The 19,975-nt window shown below is 35.0% G+C and overlaps 1 protein-coding gene across 6 annotated transcripts in view; it reads right to left on the bottom strand.

Moving 5' to 3' along the window:
• Positions 1-16,190, bottom strand: part of LOC139198314 (cyclic phosphodiesterase-like) — a 31,432-nt gene extending 15,242 nt beyond the window's left edge. Inside the window, exons 1-7 of one of the 6 annotated variants that reach the window (XM_070826833.1) lie at positions 14,509-16,144; positions 14,320-14,368; positions 14,024-14,231; positions 13,781-13,930; positions 13,520-13,684; positions 13,081-13,293; positions 11,235-12,895 (exon numbers count right to left, since the gene is read on the bottom strand). In XM_070826833.1, coding sequence (XP_070682934.1) covers positions 13,915-13,930; positions 14,024-14,231; positions 14,320-14,368; positions 14,509-14,520 — 285 coding nt within the window. In that variant the 5' untranslated portion in view covers positions 14,521-16,144 and the 3' untranslated portion in view covers positions 11,235-12,895; positions 13,081-13,293; positions 13,520-13,684; positions 13,781-13,914. Of the gene's footprint in view, positions 1-11,234; positions 12,896-13,080; positions 13,294-13,519; positions 13,685-13,780; positions 13,931-14,023; positions 14,232-14,319; positions 14,369-14,508 lie in introns of those variants that run through there. The other 5 variants (XM_070826832.1, XM_070826829.1, XM_070826828.1 and 2 more) reach the window with 5 other exon arrangements.
• Positions 16,191-19,975: the final 3,785 nt, after the last annotated feature.

The raw sequence follows: 19,975 nt of genomic DNA, 5'->3' as shown, positions 1-19,975 counted from the left end.
GAATTCGATTTTGAATTCGTTTTTGCATGTAATATGCTTAGCTTTTTATTTGACTTATATATTGTTGTTGATTTGTTTTTAGATTAGCAGATTGATTCCGGTTTGTGAAATTTTCAGTTAGGAGTTTCTTATTTCGAAGAATCTCAGGTAAGTTTTGATTTTTTTTTTTGTTTAGTTTATATTGTATGTTGTTCATCTTGATTTTGTTTTCCTTTTTCAGAAATTTATTATGAATTAATTCGTGTTCATCACATTTGATGTTGTTAACATTTTTCAGAAATAGTGTTCTTTTTTTATGAAACAGTGGATATTTCAGTTTATTTTTTGTTTTTGTGATTGTTGTGTTTTATAACTAGTGTAATTTTTGTTCACTTTATATGTATATTGTTTAACTAATAGGTGTTCATCACATTTGATGTTTATAACATTTTTTCAGAAATAAAGTTCTTTTTGTTTATGAAACAGTGGATATTTCAGTTTACTTTTTTGTTTTGTGATTATTGGGTTTTATAAATAGTGTAATTTTTGTTCACTTTATATGTATATTGTTTAACTAATAGGTGTTCATCACATTTTATGTTTTTAACATTTATCAAAAATAGTGTTCTTTTTTTTTACGAAACAGTGGATATTTCAGTTTACTTTTTGTTTTTTTTTTTTTTTGTGATTGTTGTGTTTTATAAATAGTGTTATTTTTGTTCACTTTATATGCATATTGTTTAACTATTAGGTACTGATTTGTTTTACAAAGATCGGAATTTAGATTTGCAACAGATTAATAAACATTTGTTGTTTATTAATAAACAGTTATGGAGAATGGTAAATTAGCTCGGTTTACATATGGTGATTTATGCGTTGTTAGTTCTATTTCATCAACTTCTACCTTCAATTAGATTTGCATTGATCTTCGTTCTAGGTTTAAGGGTTTGAGAGTTGGTTGTTTTGAGTTGCAATATGGTTTGAATGAAAATCCTAATTGTGTGTTAGATTGTGATGCCGATGTTCTGAACATGCTGATGGTTCTTGATGTTGTTGGGAAATCGATTGTAGAAATATTGGTTATAGACAAATCTGATTGTTCCATAGTTCAGTTACCTACGGAAAACACAGCTTCCTCTTGCCGTACATTAGACTCTAGATTGTTTCTAGTGAAAATGATCATTTAGGAAAGTGTGGTTCTTACAGTGTGCACAATTATATGTCATGTGAATTGGAAAATTACATAGAATTTGAGGGGCAAGTCTTCAGGGGAGGTTGTGTTGATTTCCGAGATAAGTTGAAGAAGTTTTCTGTTGAATGTGGATTTGATTTGAAGCATTTGAAGAATGATAAGAATCACATTAGTGCGGAGTGTTCTAGGAAGGAATCTGATGGTTGTCTTTAGCGTGTGTATGCATTCAACTGTGATATTAATGACTTTTTTGTTATTTGGAAGTTGCATAATCTGCATACATGCAAGGGTATGATTCGAAAGAAGAAAAACAAAGTTGTTCGACGACAGTTTATTGCTTCTCTCATTAAGGATAAGGTTCAGTCAAATCCTCTTATTAAACCGAAAGAGATCATTTCAAACTTAAAACAGTTTTAAGGATTAGATATTGATTATTCTACTGCATATTTTGGCAAACAGAGGGTAGTTTTTGAGTTAAATGGTGATGATGTTGATGCTTACAAGTTCGTGCCTTGGTATGTTGAATCTGCTCGTTCAAGCAATCCTGGATCTGTTTTTGGAGCTTGAAGTTGTACCGGAGAGCAATAGATTTTTTCGTTTGTTTATTGCTTATGATGCATGGATAAAAGGTTTCATGTTTTGTCGTCTGATGTTATTCATTGATGGTACTTTTATCAAGAGCAAATACAAGGGAACACTTCTGTCTTGCTGTGCAAAAAATGGCAACGATGATGAGTTAATAATTTCAGACTTTTATATTGGATATTATTTGTTTCTATTTTCTTACTGTGCAAAAGAAACATATCCAGAACTAGTTGAAGAACAGTTTAAGAAATAGTTCAATCAGTCTCATAAATAAGTGATACTTGATTGTATCTGTTTTTTTTTTTGTGCATTGGTCTTTGATTTTATATTCAAATAAAGAAAAAAGGTTGCAGAAGTAGTTCAAACAGAGTATGCTAAATAGTTCAATTACAGTTTCAAAAGTAGTTGACATTTGACAGTGCATTTTTACTTATGTTGTGCAGAGATTTTTGAAATTACTTATGCTTTTGTTGATTCAGAAACGATAGCAAATTGGAGATGGTTCTTGGCAATATTATCTGGTGTATTGCGGCCTCAAGGGAGGGTGATCACATTTATGTCGGATAGACATGATGTTATTTTGAAGAGCATTCGAGAATTCTTTCCCGAGTGTCCACATTTATTTTGTATTGTTCATTTGAAACAGAATATGAGTACTTTATTTCCAAAGGCTGCTGGTGAAGGACTAAAGAAGAAAATGATGAATCTGTTGGCAAATTGTGCGTACGCATGTACTCCATCTGATTTTGATGATTGCATGGCAGAATTCAAGGATAATGGGCAAGGGCATGAGAAGAATTTTTTGTGTGATTTGCCAAAAGAGAACTATGCTATTGCCCATTTTCCTGGTAAGAGATGGGGATCGATAAGTAATGCACTTTCAGAATCTTTTAACGCCATGGTGTCGAATAGTCGTTGTATGCTACTTATGGATCTTCTTGAAGACATTAGAGTTCGGTTGATAAGTAGTATGGCTGAGAAAAGAATATTTGGTTAGAATATTCATACGATTTTGTGTCCAAAGAAAGAAAATGAGATGAAGTTGATTTTGAAGGATGGCATGCATTGGAGGATTAGTCGTTCTGATGCGGATGTTTTTGAAGTTAGGATGGAGTGGAATCAGTTTGTTGTTTGTCTAGATGATAGGACATGTTCTTGTGTGCAATGGCAGCATAATTGTTTCTCATGTTCTCATGCTTTGCAGGTGTTGCAACATGATAATCGTGATGTTTTTTATTACGTTGATGATTACTGGAAAGCAAGCTTTTATCGGAAAACATATCAATTTGTCATGCATCCATTTTCAGATTTGGAAAAGCCGAATATTGATACTATCATAAATGGTGTGAGGCCTCCAATTACAAAGATTTCGTCTAGAAGACCAAAGAAAACTAGGATCAAATCTGCTGGGGAAATCAATGGGAGTAAGAAGACTGTCACTTGTAGTAGGTGTGGTTGTTCGGGACGTAACAAAGTTTCATGTAAAGTTGTTATACAAGAGGGTTGTTTTTTTTTTTTTTTTTTTTTTTGAGAGATGAGAGTTTTTGGTGATATGTAACAGTTTTCATTTTGGATATTTTGTTTATTTTGTTTCAATTGGTGTTTGGGAGTATGTAATTGTTGATTTGGAATTATGTTCGAGTAATAAATATGAATTCAATGTTTTAGTATTTCCAGTTTTACGAAACAGGATGTTGAGTTTGATAAATAGTGAATACATATCTAAGTTTATGGCTTTGTGGTTTAAATATCTGTTTTGTAGGTTGTATGTAAGTTTGTGTGTTGCATTTAAAGTTTTAAAGTGAATGCAAGGCCTTTTGTAGGAGGCAAGTATGTTGGTTTTCATTCTTGATCTAGTTAATATTCCATTTTAGGTAAGAGAAAATGAAAAAAAAACCACACTACTTATCAAAGTGAACTAGAAAACCACACTTTGTTACCAAAGCAAACTGAACTATATATCAAAATGAATTATTTATGACAGTGAACTAGAAAACCACTTTTTTACCAAAGCAAATTGAACTAGAAAACTACACTTTTTTAACAAAGCAAATTGAACTATTTATCAAAATAGATTAAAATTTAGATTAAGTCATGAAACATATATATATATTTATATATTTATATATTTATATATTTATATATTTATATATATTTATATATAGAGTTGTGTCAAATATGTTTGACAATGACATTTGTAAATCATAGCAAAAGTAAGCTTGAACATGTAAGTATTGCTTCGTACATGATATGTTTTGTATTTCTCCAAGCATTTTCCTTTGTTCTGTCCTCTTTGTTGTTTTGGATATCATTTTGACATTGGCTTTGGTTGAGTTTGACATTTGTACAGTTATTCTAACTGAAACCATTTGTCAATATAGTTTTTATTGAAATGCAACTTGATTGTAAACAAATAAAAATCAGTATGAGTACACAATTATATCTGAAACATGCCAAGGTAAATTACTATTTATGGAAATAGAAAACATTTTTATAACTACATAAATCTTTATAAGATTCATATAACTAAATAAATTAGAAATAAAAAAGTACACTAGGAGGTGTATTATGTGTAAGATTTGGAAAAATTGCAATTCTATTTATAAATGAAGCAATTGTAAACTGTTTCGTAAACACTGTTTATTAAACTTTAAAAAACACAAACTATTTACTAAATGTACAAATTATTAACAGACAATCACACTAGTTCGTGTAATAGCGTAATATATGTTTATACTTGTTCGTGAATGCATCCCAGATTTTACTATTTCCGTACATTTCAATTATATTTACAAATGAAGCAAATTGTAAACTATTTCGTAAACAGTGTTTATTAAACTTAAAAATCGTGAACTATTTTACTCAAATGTAAAAATTACAAACAGAGAATCACACTAGTTCGTGTAATAGCATAATGTATGTTTATATATTGAACGATTAGCTAGTAAATTGTCTTTTTTTGGGTGGATCTGTGATGGATTCGTACTAAGAGTAAATAACAAAATAAATTTAAGCAAATAGTATAATCTGGGTTTTGTTTAAGTTGATGCATGTTATTCTATATGCTTGATTCCAGTAGATGTTAGTTATATAAACAATGAACCATATGATTTTGTGAAATATGTTGAGAAAAATTGTAAGATTGTTACCTTTTGTTTATTTTCTGGGTATTTATGCGACCAAGTTGCTCAGCGAAGTTGAAATTTGCGTGAATTCGTCCGTAAAAGAATTGGAATGATGTACGAAATCGGCAAATAAGGATTGAGGATTTGAGCTGGGGGCTGGGTTTCTGGTTTTTTTTTATAGTGCATGCAATTTCTTCATCGTGAATGGCTTATCTGTGCGTGAAAATGAGAGTTGGTGTTAGGGAGAGAAAGTGAAGTTAGTGCAAGACTGAAATGATGATTTCTGTTGGGCGTTAATTATGCGTGAAGGATGAGAAATTTGGGTGCTGATTTGGAACTAAAAAAAAAAAAAAAAAAAAAAGCTATTATTTTTCATTTTTAGATATAGTGTGTACATGTATTTCAGAAACAGTTTAAGTTATCTAGTTTTTTGTTTTGCATAAATTTATCTAATTTGGTAACTATATTCTTTGGATAATAAAAGGGAACTTTAACAAAAAGGAAGTGTCAAAATGTAAGCATGTGAAATTTTTTAATATAGTTCTCAATTTTATAAGTTATAACTCAAAGAATCAAGTATGTGAAGTTGATTGGCTTCATACTAAACTTTACTTCTTTTTCATTTTTACATGGTTTCTTTAGATGAGTAATGGTGTTAGGCCCCCTAGGGCAAAAAAATTATAAAACGTACGCAAGTATGGGATGGGCACCAGCATAGAAGCCCACCTGAGCTCGGCGTTTTGTATGTAGATGTACATTGATATAAAATGTAATTTGTAAAACTCATGCTAATGTAATAAAATTAGTAGTATGACATTATTTTCTGGATTTTGTATTATTACATTATCGATAGATCACTATTTATTGAAATGCACTTTTCTTTTAGACTGCAAACATGAACTCTTCAAGAAATTTAGAAACTATTGCTGGATTTGACACTATTTCTGTTTTATATAAATGACACTATTGTTGGATTTGTTGTATTAGAGATTATGCAGGTTTCATTGTTGGTACAAATGCAAAGTTGAATTATTATTGAACTTCAAATTTGAACTATTTCTGTATGATTATGAAGCCACCACTTCTGAAACTTTAAACTGTAAAGATCACTATGTTATGAAACTGTAAAGTGCAAAAATATATTGTTTATTGAAATACTTTTATTATTTGTACTAACCTCAATTTCTTGAACTCGAATGTCTCTTATTGCTTTGTGAATTTTCGTTATGTCACATCTTCCAATAGCAGGAATCATGTTTTCTCGCCCACTTATTAGCTCCACCAGATTGGTGTGAAGAAAAATCCAATACTGCATGAAATAAGAACTGAATTACTTTCTTGTGTAATTTATAAGACAGAATTCATGTTTGTATAATCTTGATCAGATCCATATCAGACTTCTTTTTTCTTTCCGTTGCAACGATTTCATCATCCATGTAGAACTTGATCAGACTCCAAAATGGTGTCTTGGCCAAATAATTGCAGACATCATAGCATTGTTGAAGCATTGGTTTGTACAATTGCGTTGAATTTGCAAACCCGAAAACATTGCATCTGTATTGCACATAAGAAGTTGCAGGTCTTTTATTGTCTTTCTTATGTAGACTCTTTACAGCGAAAGTCTTCATTCTTGGTTTCTTTGCTCCGTCCATTTGTAAGAATAAACTTAGTTTAATTATTACAACTATTTTTTGTACCTATATCAAAATATACTACAATTTTTTTATTATGAAAGTGAACTATGAAAACACACTAATTCTGAATTCACATCAAAATAGGTTACATTGTTCATCAAATAGAACGAAAATAAAATTATGTTGTTCCTTAAATTAGAACAAAGCTACACCAGAGTACTTTGTGATACTGAACTAATAAATTTAAACTATTTAATGATCCATATTTGTATAGACCACACTATTTATCAAAGTGAACTAGAAAACCACACTTTTTTATGAAAGCAAACTGAACTATTTATCAAACTGAAGTAGAAAACCACACTTTTTTACCAAAGCAAACTGAACTAGAAAACCATGCTTTTTTACCAAAGCAAACTGAACTATTTAGCAAACTGAACCATTTAGCAAACTGAACTATTTATCAAACTGAAGTAGAAAACCACATTTTTTTACCAAAACAAACTGAACTATTTATCAAAGTGAACTACAAAACCACACTTTTTTACCAAAGCAAACTGAACTATTTAGCAAACTGAACCATTTAGCAAACTGAACAAGAAAACCACAATTTTTTTACTAGAAAACTAAACTATTTATTGATCTATATCTGAATAGATCACAACTGGAAAACCACACTGATTCCGGATCCACAACAACTTGGCCACACTATTTATCAATCAAAATAACTCAAAGTACTTATGAAACGTAAACTTAAAATACTGAAAGTATTGATAGATTTACATCAGAGTAGGGCATGCTATTTAAGAAAATGAACTAAAACACCATATTGATTCTTTATCGATACTGTTTATCAAACAAAAACAAAAAAACTACACTATTTATCAAACTATATTGTTTGTTGAATGTACAAATTATTAACAGAGAATCACACTAGTTCGTGTAATAGCGTAATATATGTTTATACTCGTTCTTGAATGCATCCCAGATTTTACTATTTCCTTACATTTCAATTCTATTTACAAATGAAGCAAATTGTAAACTATTTCGTAAACTCTATTTATTAAACTTAAAAATCGTGAACTATTTTGTAAACACTATCTATTAAACTAAAACACCACCAGAATAGGATGTTGATTATATTTAAGTTATTTAAGCAAAGAAACCAACATATGAAGGCAAGAAAATACTATTTAAAGGTTATAAGAAAACGAGCAGTTATCAAAGTGAAGTAAAAATATACCATTTTGCAGAAACATTGCTCATTCAATGAATTCGAAGCACACAAACTTACATATTACCGTAAAATCATCGAAAATATCAGAAATTTTGTGGTACGTACCTCTGTTTCTTCTCTGTTGCTTTTATTTCCCTTTTTTTTTTTTTGTGTTTTCGTCTGGATGCAAATGGAGTAAAATAATGAACTTGTGAGGAACAACCCTCCTAACACGCAAAGGTATAAGGATCAAATGGTCGCAAACATTACTACTTTGGTGAAGCTGAGGAGGAAGAAACTTCCTTGGAATTTCAAAATTTGACAAAAGAAACCAGAGCAAAAGTGAAGAGACATTTTAAAAAGAAAAAAAAATATATAGTATGGAAAAAAATAGAAGTTGGAGAGAAATGTGGGAGATAGATGTGGGAACATGATTTTCTGGGACCTGGACAAGTGGCACCTCATGAATGCCCATGGCACTTGACAATCAGGTGAATAAGGTAAGAGGCTTGATGTGGAACGCAACATGTTACTCTTATAGGCATCAAAGTCATGTCGGACATCCGAACTACCATAGTCAGGTCGGACTACCAGACTTTTGGACTACTTGAGTTAGGTTGGACTATCGAACTTTTGGACTACCTTAGTCAGGTTGAACTACCAGGCTAGCCTTAATTCGTCAAATCAGACAAGTCGGACAAACTCAAAGTACCAAGTGATGTTAGACAACCACGGCCAGACATAAGCCTATTAAAGATATTGCGTGTCCCAAGTAAGGAAACCATAATTCAATCAATTAGAATATCTTGGGGATTGGGCAACGAATCATGATCCTAGAAGGATTTGGCATCTTATCCTAGATTCCCTCCTAGATAATCTCCTAATTTAATTGGAATCACTTTCCCTACAAGGACTCTCAAGATCTTTATAAATACCCTACCCAATTGTAGGGGTGAATTTGTTTGTGGCACTCTTTGTTTGGATATCGTTAATTTATGTCTCTACAAGTGACACTGTAAACATGAAAATCCTATAGCAAAGGAAATAATTTGTATTAACATAAGGTTTGGGTTGTAATTTCTTTACGATTTGAATCCTCTGATTCGATCTCTTAACTTGTAAGGTGTGTATGTGGGGGTTCTTATTCCAAAGGTCGCGATGACTTGATCTTGAATGAACGATTGCCTTAAGGATTTGGCTTGTAGCGAGGGAAGACCAAGACATGTGGTGCTTGATGATTCTTCAAAAGTTTTAGCAAAGAACGTAGAGAGTTTCTAAATTCTTCTAAGTATTTGAGAATTTGAGAATTTGGATGCTTGAGAGCTTTAGAGTTTCAAAACTTCAATATCTGGGCATGAAAATGATTTCTAGACGATTTTCTTTGTTTCTTTGTCTTGGAGCCTCGTATTTATAGATTTTCCAAGCCTTGCCTATGAATGGATTTGGCATTGATTATGGGCTTGATTAATTGACGAAAGAATCAGGACTCGATTGTGGGCCGGTTCGTGTGGTACGTACCGCTGTTTCTTCTTTGTTGCTTTTATTTCCCAATTTTTTTGTGTGTTTTCGTCTGGATGCAAATCAGAACTCTGAACTGGAAACATAATTCAGTTTTTAGAATCTCAAACATGCAAATGTACATATTTAGTAAATTAAAGTAAGAAATCATCAAGAATATCAAAAATTATAAGTTCATACCTATGTTTGTCTGATTTCGACTCTTCAAACATACAGTTTGAATGTTTTCAGTTTTTCGTCTTCAAATGGAGTTTTTGGGTTAAGAAATTCCGGATTTGATATGTAGATTATCGTTTGAAAATTTGAATCAAACTTGAAAATGCTTTGAGATCTTGACGTTTCGAGCAATGGAGGTTTCGATTTTTTGGTACGATGTGAAGGGGTTGGTGAACATTAATGGCGTTGGGAGGGATGATGAATTTTAGTAACTGCAGCTTTGGCTAACGGGCCTGGGTTAGGCTCCGTTAGGGGCAATTTTGGAATATTAATTGTTATGCGGTTTGGGCTTTTTGGTGAGCCCGTGTGCTTTAGTTTTTGTAGGGCCTAGGATAAAAGTGTTGTGTCCTTATGATTAAAATTGAAGCCCTTTTTATTAAATAATAGTTTATGATGGTTTTTCATTAAATAAAAGTTAATACAAGCCATTTTTCATTAAAGCTCCCTAAAAAGTTATCATAATTTGTTGTTTATCGTTAGAGGTGGAGCGCGAGTAGTGTTGCAGCATCAAAATGAAAATGGGACAAGATATGTTGGTGAAAATCCTACTAACTCTGCCTCCCAAAACTCTGATGCGATTCAAATGTGTCTTTAAATGGTGGTATGCTCTCATCAACAATCCAGGTTTCGTGTCAAAGCACCTCTCCAACTCCGCAAACAACAATCTCGCTACTCTCCACGTCCCTTTTGGAGCGATTAGTAGTGCAGCGGCAGCATGAGGGGGAGGAGGAGGAGAAGGACCCCAAGTGTAACAACACCCCTAAGGAGGAGACTGAAATAGTATTATCATTTCTTAAGTTTTGCAGAGGATGATAATATTGATGACGAGCATAGCAGTATCTGCTCTCTTGTTGGTGCCCAGGACATCATTATTCCTCAATCTTTGATTCAAAAGATAGGAGTCCCGGAACAACAATTTAGTATCAAGGGCCACTGCAAGGGCATCGTTTTACTAAATAGTGAGAATAGCCTAGTTTTATGCAATCCCAGAATTGAGGAATTCAATCGTATTCCCGATGTGCCATGCCTTCCAATGTGGCCCTTGGACCAGCAGGATGATTACGATGGGCAAGAGCATATTGAAACTGGTTTTCATACTGGATTTGGCTATGATCCCAAATCTAATGAGTACAAAGTTGTGACCTTTACTACTTATTTTCAAGAGACAGATGAAAACTATTCTGTGCTAAATGGGCCATGGTTTGAAACGGTTGTGATTAGAATTTTGTGATGATCTTGTTTTTAGCTGTGTTTCATGTTTTGTTTGATTTAGAAAAGGGGTGTGTTAATTTATGTCATTTGGCATTCTTTAATTCATTCGATTCGACAGCCACAAATTAAGAAATTGTGTATGAAGTAAAATGGGGTGTGCCTTTGTTAATGGTGGGAGTTAAGTTTTCAAAACAACGAAAGTGATTAGGATTGTATAAAGATTTGGAAAGCTGTTTTTGGACGCACCGATGTATGCTTTACTGAAATAATGATATTAACATGCTATTTTTAGAATTATAATTACACTTGTCAAGTGGGTACCATGTTCAATTTGGAACTGGATCCTCTCCTGAGCTGAGGATGAGGATTCTCATGGGCAGCCCATCCAGACCGTTCAAACTTGATCCAACGACTGTAATTATTATAACTTTTAGAGGTATCTCTTGTTTAGAGTTATTGCTCAGGAGGATCCCCATCCTGAGCCTAGAAAAGGATCCAGTTCCGTTCAATTTCACCCATAAGGAAACCAAAATTTAATATTAGTGTGGGCTCTAGTCTACAAAGTAATCTTGTACCATAATTAATATAATACAGAAAAGACAAGTAATTCTGAAGAGCAGAATTTTTCCAAAATACATATCAATACATTGCCATATGAGGAAATGCGATGAAGAGCCAGATCCTTGAATTTTAAGACATACTCATCAGCACACACAAGCATGCTAGCACACTTTTCAAGGCACATATCCAATATTGAAAAGAGATCCTCAAAGAAACTACCGCCAATGAAACACCCAGAGATTGAGGTGCAGAGAAAACAGTAGAGGGACTTCCAGAGTGTAGGTGATGTGAAGCATGAGATTCTTTTGAGGGGCTTCCAAGCTCTGCAGACATAAAGTATTTCGGAGTACAGAAGCATACAACTAGGGGATAGGACAACAGATCGCACATGGCAAAACAACATTTGCTGTCAGACTCCATTTTCAATGACGAAAAATCCTTCATATCATCAATGTAGAACTTCAAACCTTCCGCCACTGCAATCCACATCCTTAAGTAGCTAGGACCACTGTGCTTGTACAATAATCCAGTAGTGACAACTAGGCTTTCCAGGGGATCAAACATTGATAACAGATATTTGAAATAATTCTGCATTCTCTCAAGATTGATGTCTGTTTTGGGTTCGGTCATTGTTGACCGAACCACTAAGCAGAAGTAAAGTACACTTAAATAAACCATTGGTGAAACCATATCCATGTAAGCGTTAGTGACACCAGATTTTGCACATCCAATGTCAACTAATATTTGCAGGTTATCAATACACTTGATGTCAAATGGCACCCTGTAAAGAGGGGATCCCACTATAGTATGTTCAATCTCCTCACAGACAGCCTCCACCAACTGAAGTGACATGTGATGTAAGTCATTTCTGTCACTACAATCTGAACTAACTTTTTCACAAGTATTTTTTACGAACTTCAATATTGCATTCAAACAAAACATAATATCATCATAACTGATAGACGACCATTTCAACTCCAACTTAACTCCTTTCAAAACAGATCTAAATAACCTTAAGGAGGCATCCACAGCTGAAATCCTGTTATCGTGGGAGACAGTTTCCCTTGACGCTTGACAGATAAGAATGTAGATCATCTTTAAATGGAAGTCTAAAAGACTCAGATCCCATGGAAACCATTTGATGGGATACTGCTTCCAAGAGAAACTTCCAGATACAAAGGGAGCAATCCTAGAGGTTTTGCCCAATAACTGATGGTTCACTTGATTAAGCGAGTCATAATCTATATCTTTACATTTTGCCAATATGAAAACATTAAGCAAATCTATGCACAGATTCCTGGCCCAGGTGCTCTTACTATCAGGATCAACTTGAAAAATTGCCCCAACAAAAGGCTCTAGTACCATTCTGATGATAGATGAATCACTGAGAGAGGTATCAAGTTTATGCAATAAATAACACCACGTGTTCAAGCAAGCTAAGTGAACAGATAAATCACATTTAGTTGACATGATGCCTATCAGTGGTGTCATAATCAGCTTTGTGCTTTTTAAGTATCCATTTTTTTTTAATTTCACTACCGTTTCCTTTGCATGTTCCTATTTGTTCCATACCATTGTCCTTTTTTGTCGCATTTGTCTCAAAGGGTAATATCATGGTAGGGTGAACAAGGGCATCAATAAGACCTTCCCAGGCAACCTGCAAAATTGGAGTACATAACAATCTTAGCTTAAGACATGGAATCTGAAAGTCTGGATATTCTGAGACTAGATTAAGTTTTAACGCTGACAAGGATTAGGGACTTGGATCTAGCTTCGAAGGAGCATAACATAAATGAAATCATTAAGAAAAACACATCATCTATTCTTTGGAATTAGACTTACTTGTGAAGCAATTTGAACTTGTGAGTCGTGATCTGAAAATGTCTGCTCGGGAATTTTTAGCATCTGATTAATTAACTGCCTGTTCTTCAAGGCATGAGATCCCAGCAAGCGGATAAACCATCCCCATGCTTAAATAGTTTGAACCTTCATGCCATTGGTTAGCATGTGGTGCATCCCAGTAAGCAACCTTGGCTTCAAATCTTTGACAACTGCCTGTTTATGGAAGAAAATGAAGAGAAAGGAAATGTACATGTCAATATAAATTACAGAATAACCAGCAAGACAAGATCATGGAAAGCCACCTAATGGTTCTATGTGAGACCCGTGAAGCCAATGGAAGGGATGCTATATAATCTTATGGTTAATTTTTCCATGACACGGCGTAAGCTACCCATACTAGAAGTCATACTACAAGAAAATGACATGAGCAAGTGAGTACCTTGGAAAGATTTAGCGGAGGGGGTAATATTGTACACCTAGTGTTCAATAAACACCTCTCTGACATATCTCTCTCTCTCTTATCAGAGCTAAGGATTCTTCTATACACTGGAGGAGCCCATATATGCGACATCTCTCTCATATTCTCACTTAACAAAGTTGCTAACTTCATAACAGCCAGTCACAATAACATAAGGCATATTCAGAAGAATTAGTATGAAAACAACGCTATTTAAAACGCATGATACTTGCGATGTATTACCTGAATAGCCTCAAAAGTAGTCGACAAAGAACCGATAGGATTGTCAATGGCATGAACAATCGCAAGCAAAAGAGAATGGAAATGGGCAGCTAAAAGTCGTGTACTCAATTGTTGGATAGATATGCACCACACCCCTAAATTGCAAACAGACTGCAGTTATGAAATCAGCAGGTTAATATTCGGACACACACACGAAAAAACAAAAACTAAAAACACAAATAGATTATCGCTTGTAGTAATAACCGGAGAACTTGTCTAATGACCGATTCAGCAATCTTGGTCCAAGATTTCAGAGATCTGTCATTGTAGTCTATTTCATACAATGCAAAGTGAGTTATGGGGAAGGTCAAGCTAGTAATGCTCTCGTCGAGAATATTAACAATTTCTCCAGCTTTTTTCCTTTCTTCTTCCGTCAACTTCCCGTAGAGGAGACTCAAATATGGCATAGAACCTGCATCAAATATTGCAGACACGCAGATTACATACATACATTCCCGTCAACACTTTAAGAAATTAAGTTACTGTAAACAGCAACTTACTGTTGTAGAAACCGAAATGGTAGCTCCAACTTTGGGCATTTTCAAATAACTAAGAAAAGAAGGTGTAATGATAAGTGAGTCTATTCAAGCTCAAACCAAAACGAGAAAGATGAAAAGGAAACAAAACAGAACAAAACAAAACATCAAGAAAATGAATATGTATTAACAAGGGATCGAGAAAATATATACCTCTCGATCCATCAATAATGAAACACACTAGTGATAGTAATTCTTAGTAACCACCCGATCAACTTTAGCAACGATGTCATCCATAGGAGCAAATCTAAACTTGTTAAGGGCATCCTCACGACTCATCATCTGGATGGATCCCAAGATGGGGATGTGAGGTTCGATCTCTGGCCCACCAAACTCTGCCTGGAGGCCCTCCATCACCTTCTTGATTCTATGGGAAACATCAGCCAGTAGAATGGCCCAAACTGAATATGAGTACAACCTCTGGCAGCTTTCCCTCTTCCCGTCTACCATCACCATCACATCTTCATCTTTATCTGAGCAAGTATTCTCTATGCTCTTAAGCTTGTGGCTGCGTCCCATGACTGAAACTATGCTATTCACGTAAACAAAAATATTCTCATCATCTTCTGTTTCAATGGGAATATGTTTAAGCTTTTTGGTACAAAGATTAAAGAAAACTACGTGTCCATCACTGTCAACCATAAGACACTCATCACCCCACAACGCCACAGGTCTAGACCTACGTATCTGATCATCCGTGCCCTCAATAGTCAAGTGTTTTGTCCAAGCACCCTTAAAGTCATCATCCATCACCCACATTTCATAAGGTTCAGGATATCGACGATCATCCACACTAATGGCAAAAAAAGCAACTGATTCATTCCAAACAGTAAGCTTCAAATCGAGGTGATCCGACCGGACAAACTGTTGGAGCTCAGATGGTAAGGGTATACCGTGAAATACCTCACGACTTGTATCAAAGGAAATGATCAATGTCCCATTCGCATGGAATCGATGCTCAACTGCGTCAAATGGAAATAATTCCTTATCTTGCTCAATTCCCAGCCAATAACACATTCCCTTGAAGGACATCTGGAAATACTTAGGCCAAAACAAAATAGTTTCGGTTTCTAAAGAATCTGTGCCGAAAATCACAACCCATGGTGTATACTACTGCTCTGTGCCGACGAAGAAAAGTCCGGCAGTCTTCATCTACCTCTTGAAAATAAGTAGTAAAGGTCACAACTTTGTACTCATTAGACATGGGATCATAGCCAAATCCAGTATGAAAACCAGTTTCCATATGTTCTTGCCCATCATAATCATCCGGCTGGTCCAAGGGCCACATTGGAAGGCATGGCTCATCGGGAATACGATTGAATTCCCCAATTCCGGGATTGCATAAACTAGGCTACTCTCACTAGATAGTAAAACGATGCCATTGCAGTGGCCTTGGATACCAAATTGTTGTTCCGGCACTCCGATATTTTGAATCAAAGATTGAGGAATAATGATGTCCTGGACACCAACAAGAAAGCAGCTATTGCTATGCTCGTCATCAGTATTATCATCTTCTTTGCAAAACTCAAGAAATGATAATACTTCTTCAGTCTCCTCCTTCTTAGTGGTGCTGTTACACTTGGGGTCCTCCTCCTCCTCCTCATGCTGCCGCTGCACTACTAATCGCGCCAAAAAGACGTGGAGAGTGGTGAGATTGTTGTTTGCGGAGTTGGAGAGGTACTTTAACACGAAACCGGATTGTTGATGAGAGCAGACCACCATTTAGAGACACATTTGAATCGCATCAGAGTTTTGGGAGGCAGAGTTAGTAGGATTTTCACCAACATATCTTGTCCCATTTTCATTTTGCTGCTGCAACACTACTCGCGCTCTCCCTCTAAAACAACAAATTATGAAAACTTTTTAATTAAGATTTCTAAGAAGAAAAAATCACAAACAGTAAACTGATTCAGATTTTAGATCAAATCTTTGATTAATTCTCGGACGCAATGTCCAATTACATACATCCTGATCTGCGTGTGTGCATATCATCACCATAGAAACTGATTAGGATTAGTACGTAAGGATTTTAATTAATTGTTGCAGATATTACCAGAGACGAAAGAGACCCCCGCCGGAGAAGGAGTCGATGGAGACGAAAGAGACCCCCGACGAAAGAGATCCCCTCGAAGCAATTGATGGTGAGGTCCAAATCCTTGAGGTTTTTGAGACGACCCAGCGAGTCGGGAATCTCGCCAACTAAGTTTCACTCGGTGAGCCAGAGCACCTCAAGGTTCGTCAAATTGCCGAGCTCCGCCGGGATCCGACCCTGGTGAAACGGCTTGTAGGAAAGGTTGAGCATTTTTAGGGTGGAAATGCTGCCGAGAAACGGGGGGATGGTGCTTTCGATGAGATTGTAGACGAGAGAGAGGACCTCGAGTTTCTGGAAGCAGCCGAAGGAGTCGGGAATTGATCCGGAGAAATTGTTTCCGGTGAGGTCGAGGTATTTGAGGTTAGGGAGGGTGGCGGGGAGGGCGCTGGTGAGAAGGTTCTGGGAGAGGTCAAGGTGCTCGAGATTTTGACAAGGGAAAAGTGAGGGAGGGAGGGTGGGGAGGGAAGTGGTTGCGGGTGATCGGGGTGGGAGGGTGGGCATTTGGGGAAGACAATCTGGGTTTTGCTTTTTTATTATTATTATTTTTATTTTTTTAATAACTTTTCTTTAAATAATTATTTTTTTGAATTTTTAATTTCTATGTGGACCTTTTAATCACACGTGGTGTCCAGTCATTGTCCACATAGGCGCCACAACATCAATTAACGGCAAAGTTAACAGTTTGACTAACGGATGTATGAGACTGTTCCTAAATTAACACTTTGGGTGTGACTCTGGAATGAAAAAAAATTCATGTACCAAATGTTGAAAACCACGAAACTTGAGGGTATTAAATTGATATTTACCCCTATATTTTGTTCTACACTAGCAATTGAACCTCTATTTTAGACTTTAACTAGATAATAAGTCCGCGCGTTGCGGCGGGAACCAACTGTCATGAATGAACAGAGGGATACATGAGTGAATGACGTCGATAAGATAAGCAGCTTGGCTTTTTATATACATTCAACTTAGTATGGGTTATTCAGGTACACCAAGAATCGCCACTATTTGAAATGAATTAGGTGGATTAGAAACACAATAATCTCACGCAACTAAGATCATCTAATACTTTCAACACTATTTGCAGCTCAACTACAATACCTATTATTGATTAAGAATTAATTCCTAACCCATTACTCAAAAAACCTAAATTTCATAAGAAAATGAAGAAAAAAAAATGAGCAAAATTTTTGGTAAAACTCAATAATTGTTTCTAAATATACCTTCTCAGAATTTCAGCACTGCTTTGATGATCTATAAAGAAGGCAGCTTTGGAGAGTTTGGAATCGAAGTAAGGCATCAATTTTGGTCGCGGCGAACTCGTCCCGGAACTTCAGAAACCCAAATAAAAAATATGATGATTAAGTAGAGCAGCAAATGATTACACATACGTATAATAATATATATAGAGATAAACACACAAACACAAAATAATGTTTCAATTTGTATCTTATCAAAAGCTTAAACCTCCAACTAATCATTCTCTCCCAGAGGTCATCAGAAATGTGATTCTTCTGAGAATCGACGTTTAAGGAGAGGATTTGTTCGTCCCCGGGAAACCACAAATACAATCAAATAAGCTGCCAAAAGAACATTAATAAATGAAAAATACAAAACAAAGAAATAATGAGAAACCAAAATATGCATCTCAAAATCTAATCACTTTTTAGCCTGCTGGCCATTTTAAGTTCTTGAATTTAGACAGTTAAACCATGACTCAGCACATGACTGAAGTGAGAGCGTGAAAGATAAGTGGGGCAAGCTAAAAGTCATCATCAAGTCATGCATTAACTTTCAAACTGTTCCAAAATAGCTAACATCTTTAACAAATGAATAACTTAAATGCTTAAGTTAGCCATAGGAAGCCTGCAGAACAAAGTTAAACATGAAGAATGAATAAAATGACATACAGATTTAAACAGCATACCAAAAAAGGCGTGCAATGCTGAATTCTTCTTGACTTGCCTATTTAGTGAGTTATTGGACCTATTTAGAGAGTTACTGGACTGAAATGAAGCCAACTCTGCAACAGAGAAACAAATGGAAAAGTCAAAATCCAGAAATCCAACTTTAACTCAATCAAATATAATAACCAATGAAAGTTGCAAGCTCCAAATACTCAGCAACGTAGACAAATAAATTTGTCTTTCAAAGACTTAATTGGTCCTCTATTTTATTAATTATCGTTTGGGAAAGGAAATTTGAGACAACACCTTATCAAAGAGATCCATATATGCATTTAAATCATGGTACAATGGGCGGCATTCGCTGCTGCAGTGATCTAATGCTTTGGCAATGTTCAGAGCAACTGTTAGTCGTATAGCCCACTCAATGGTCTGATTCTCCCCTGTCAAGGAAGTGTGAGGTGAATTTATACCTGAAGCGCTTTGAAAAGATATAGGCAATAAATTTCAGAGGTCACTTGTTAGGAATATGAGAATGGGAAAAGCAAAATAGCAGTCACTATTTGAAATGAAAATAGCACACGTGTAGATAATAAATCAGCTTTGTGAAAGTGGTTTGAGATCAGAATATTATGCTCAAGCAGATCAAATGCATTCTTCAAAGCGATGAATGACAAAAAAAATCAATATCTTAGGTAAAAGAAGAGAAAATTATATATTTGCAGGACTGGCCTCATCCAAAAGTCTAGCCAAAACAACATCTTAAAAGTAGTAGTCGAAAGTAAGATTGAAACTGAAGAAGTAGGAAAAACAAAATGGTTAAACAGAAAACATGCAACTTTGAAATATCCAACTTTATATGTCAGGTTTATCTTTGACAACACCATAGCATCTTTAATCAGTATGGCCTGTGCAAAATGAAATCGTCAATCCTGATTCACAGAGAAGAAAAGATCAACTCCCATATAAATTAAGATGCTATCCAACATCCCTAGTCCTTGTTAGCCCCCAATCCCAATCGAAAATCCCAACAGCACAAACATTATTAGTCCTAACAATGTATAAATCTATATGCACACATATATTCACACAAAAATATATTTACGCACATATATTTATATACATGGACAACATTGAGTTCAATCCAAATCTATAGTCCAAACAATGTACTAAACACGTAATAAACATAAATCCAATGTACCTCCAACAGAGACTTGAACCATCTTCCGAGAGTCACCATAGCTTTCCTTTGCCCTTTTTCTCTTTCTAATCTCGTAGATTTTATCTGGAAACATAAATAAACTACAAAATCACAACTCACTTATACTGGATCAATGTTTTGCTCTGAAATCTCTATTTTAGACTTAGTATCGAGAAACGAAAAGTCTTATATAGGAAAAAAAATTCAATTTTAAAAAAGAAATGTACTTTTTAGTTCAATTTCCACAGCCATAGTAATTTATGTGGACTAAAATTAAGATTAACCAATACATCCAATCAACTGCAACTAAGCAACTTATAGTAATTTAATCTGTGTTTGTGGGGGGGGGGGGGGAAGAGAGAGAGAGAGAGAGAGAGTAATCTATTGTATAGCCAACCTTCTTTGAATTCACTTCTAGGC

This window comes from Malus domestica, chromosome 08 (genome assembly GCF_042453785.1).
Source record: "Malus domestica chromosome 08, GDT2T_hap1".
NCBI classification, from domain to species: domain Eukaryota; kingdom Viridiplantae; phylum Streptophyta; class Magnoliopsida; order Rosales; family Rosaceae; genus Malus; species Malus domestica.
The sequence above is the reverse complement of the archived record's forward strand: the minus strand, read 5'-3'. Positions and strand labels throughout refer to the sequence as shown.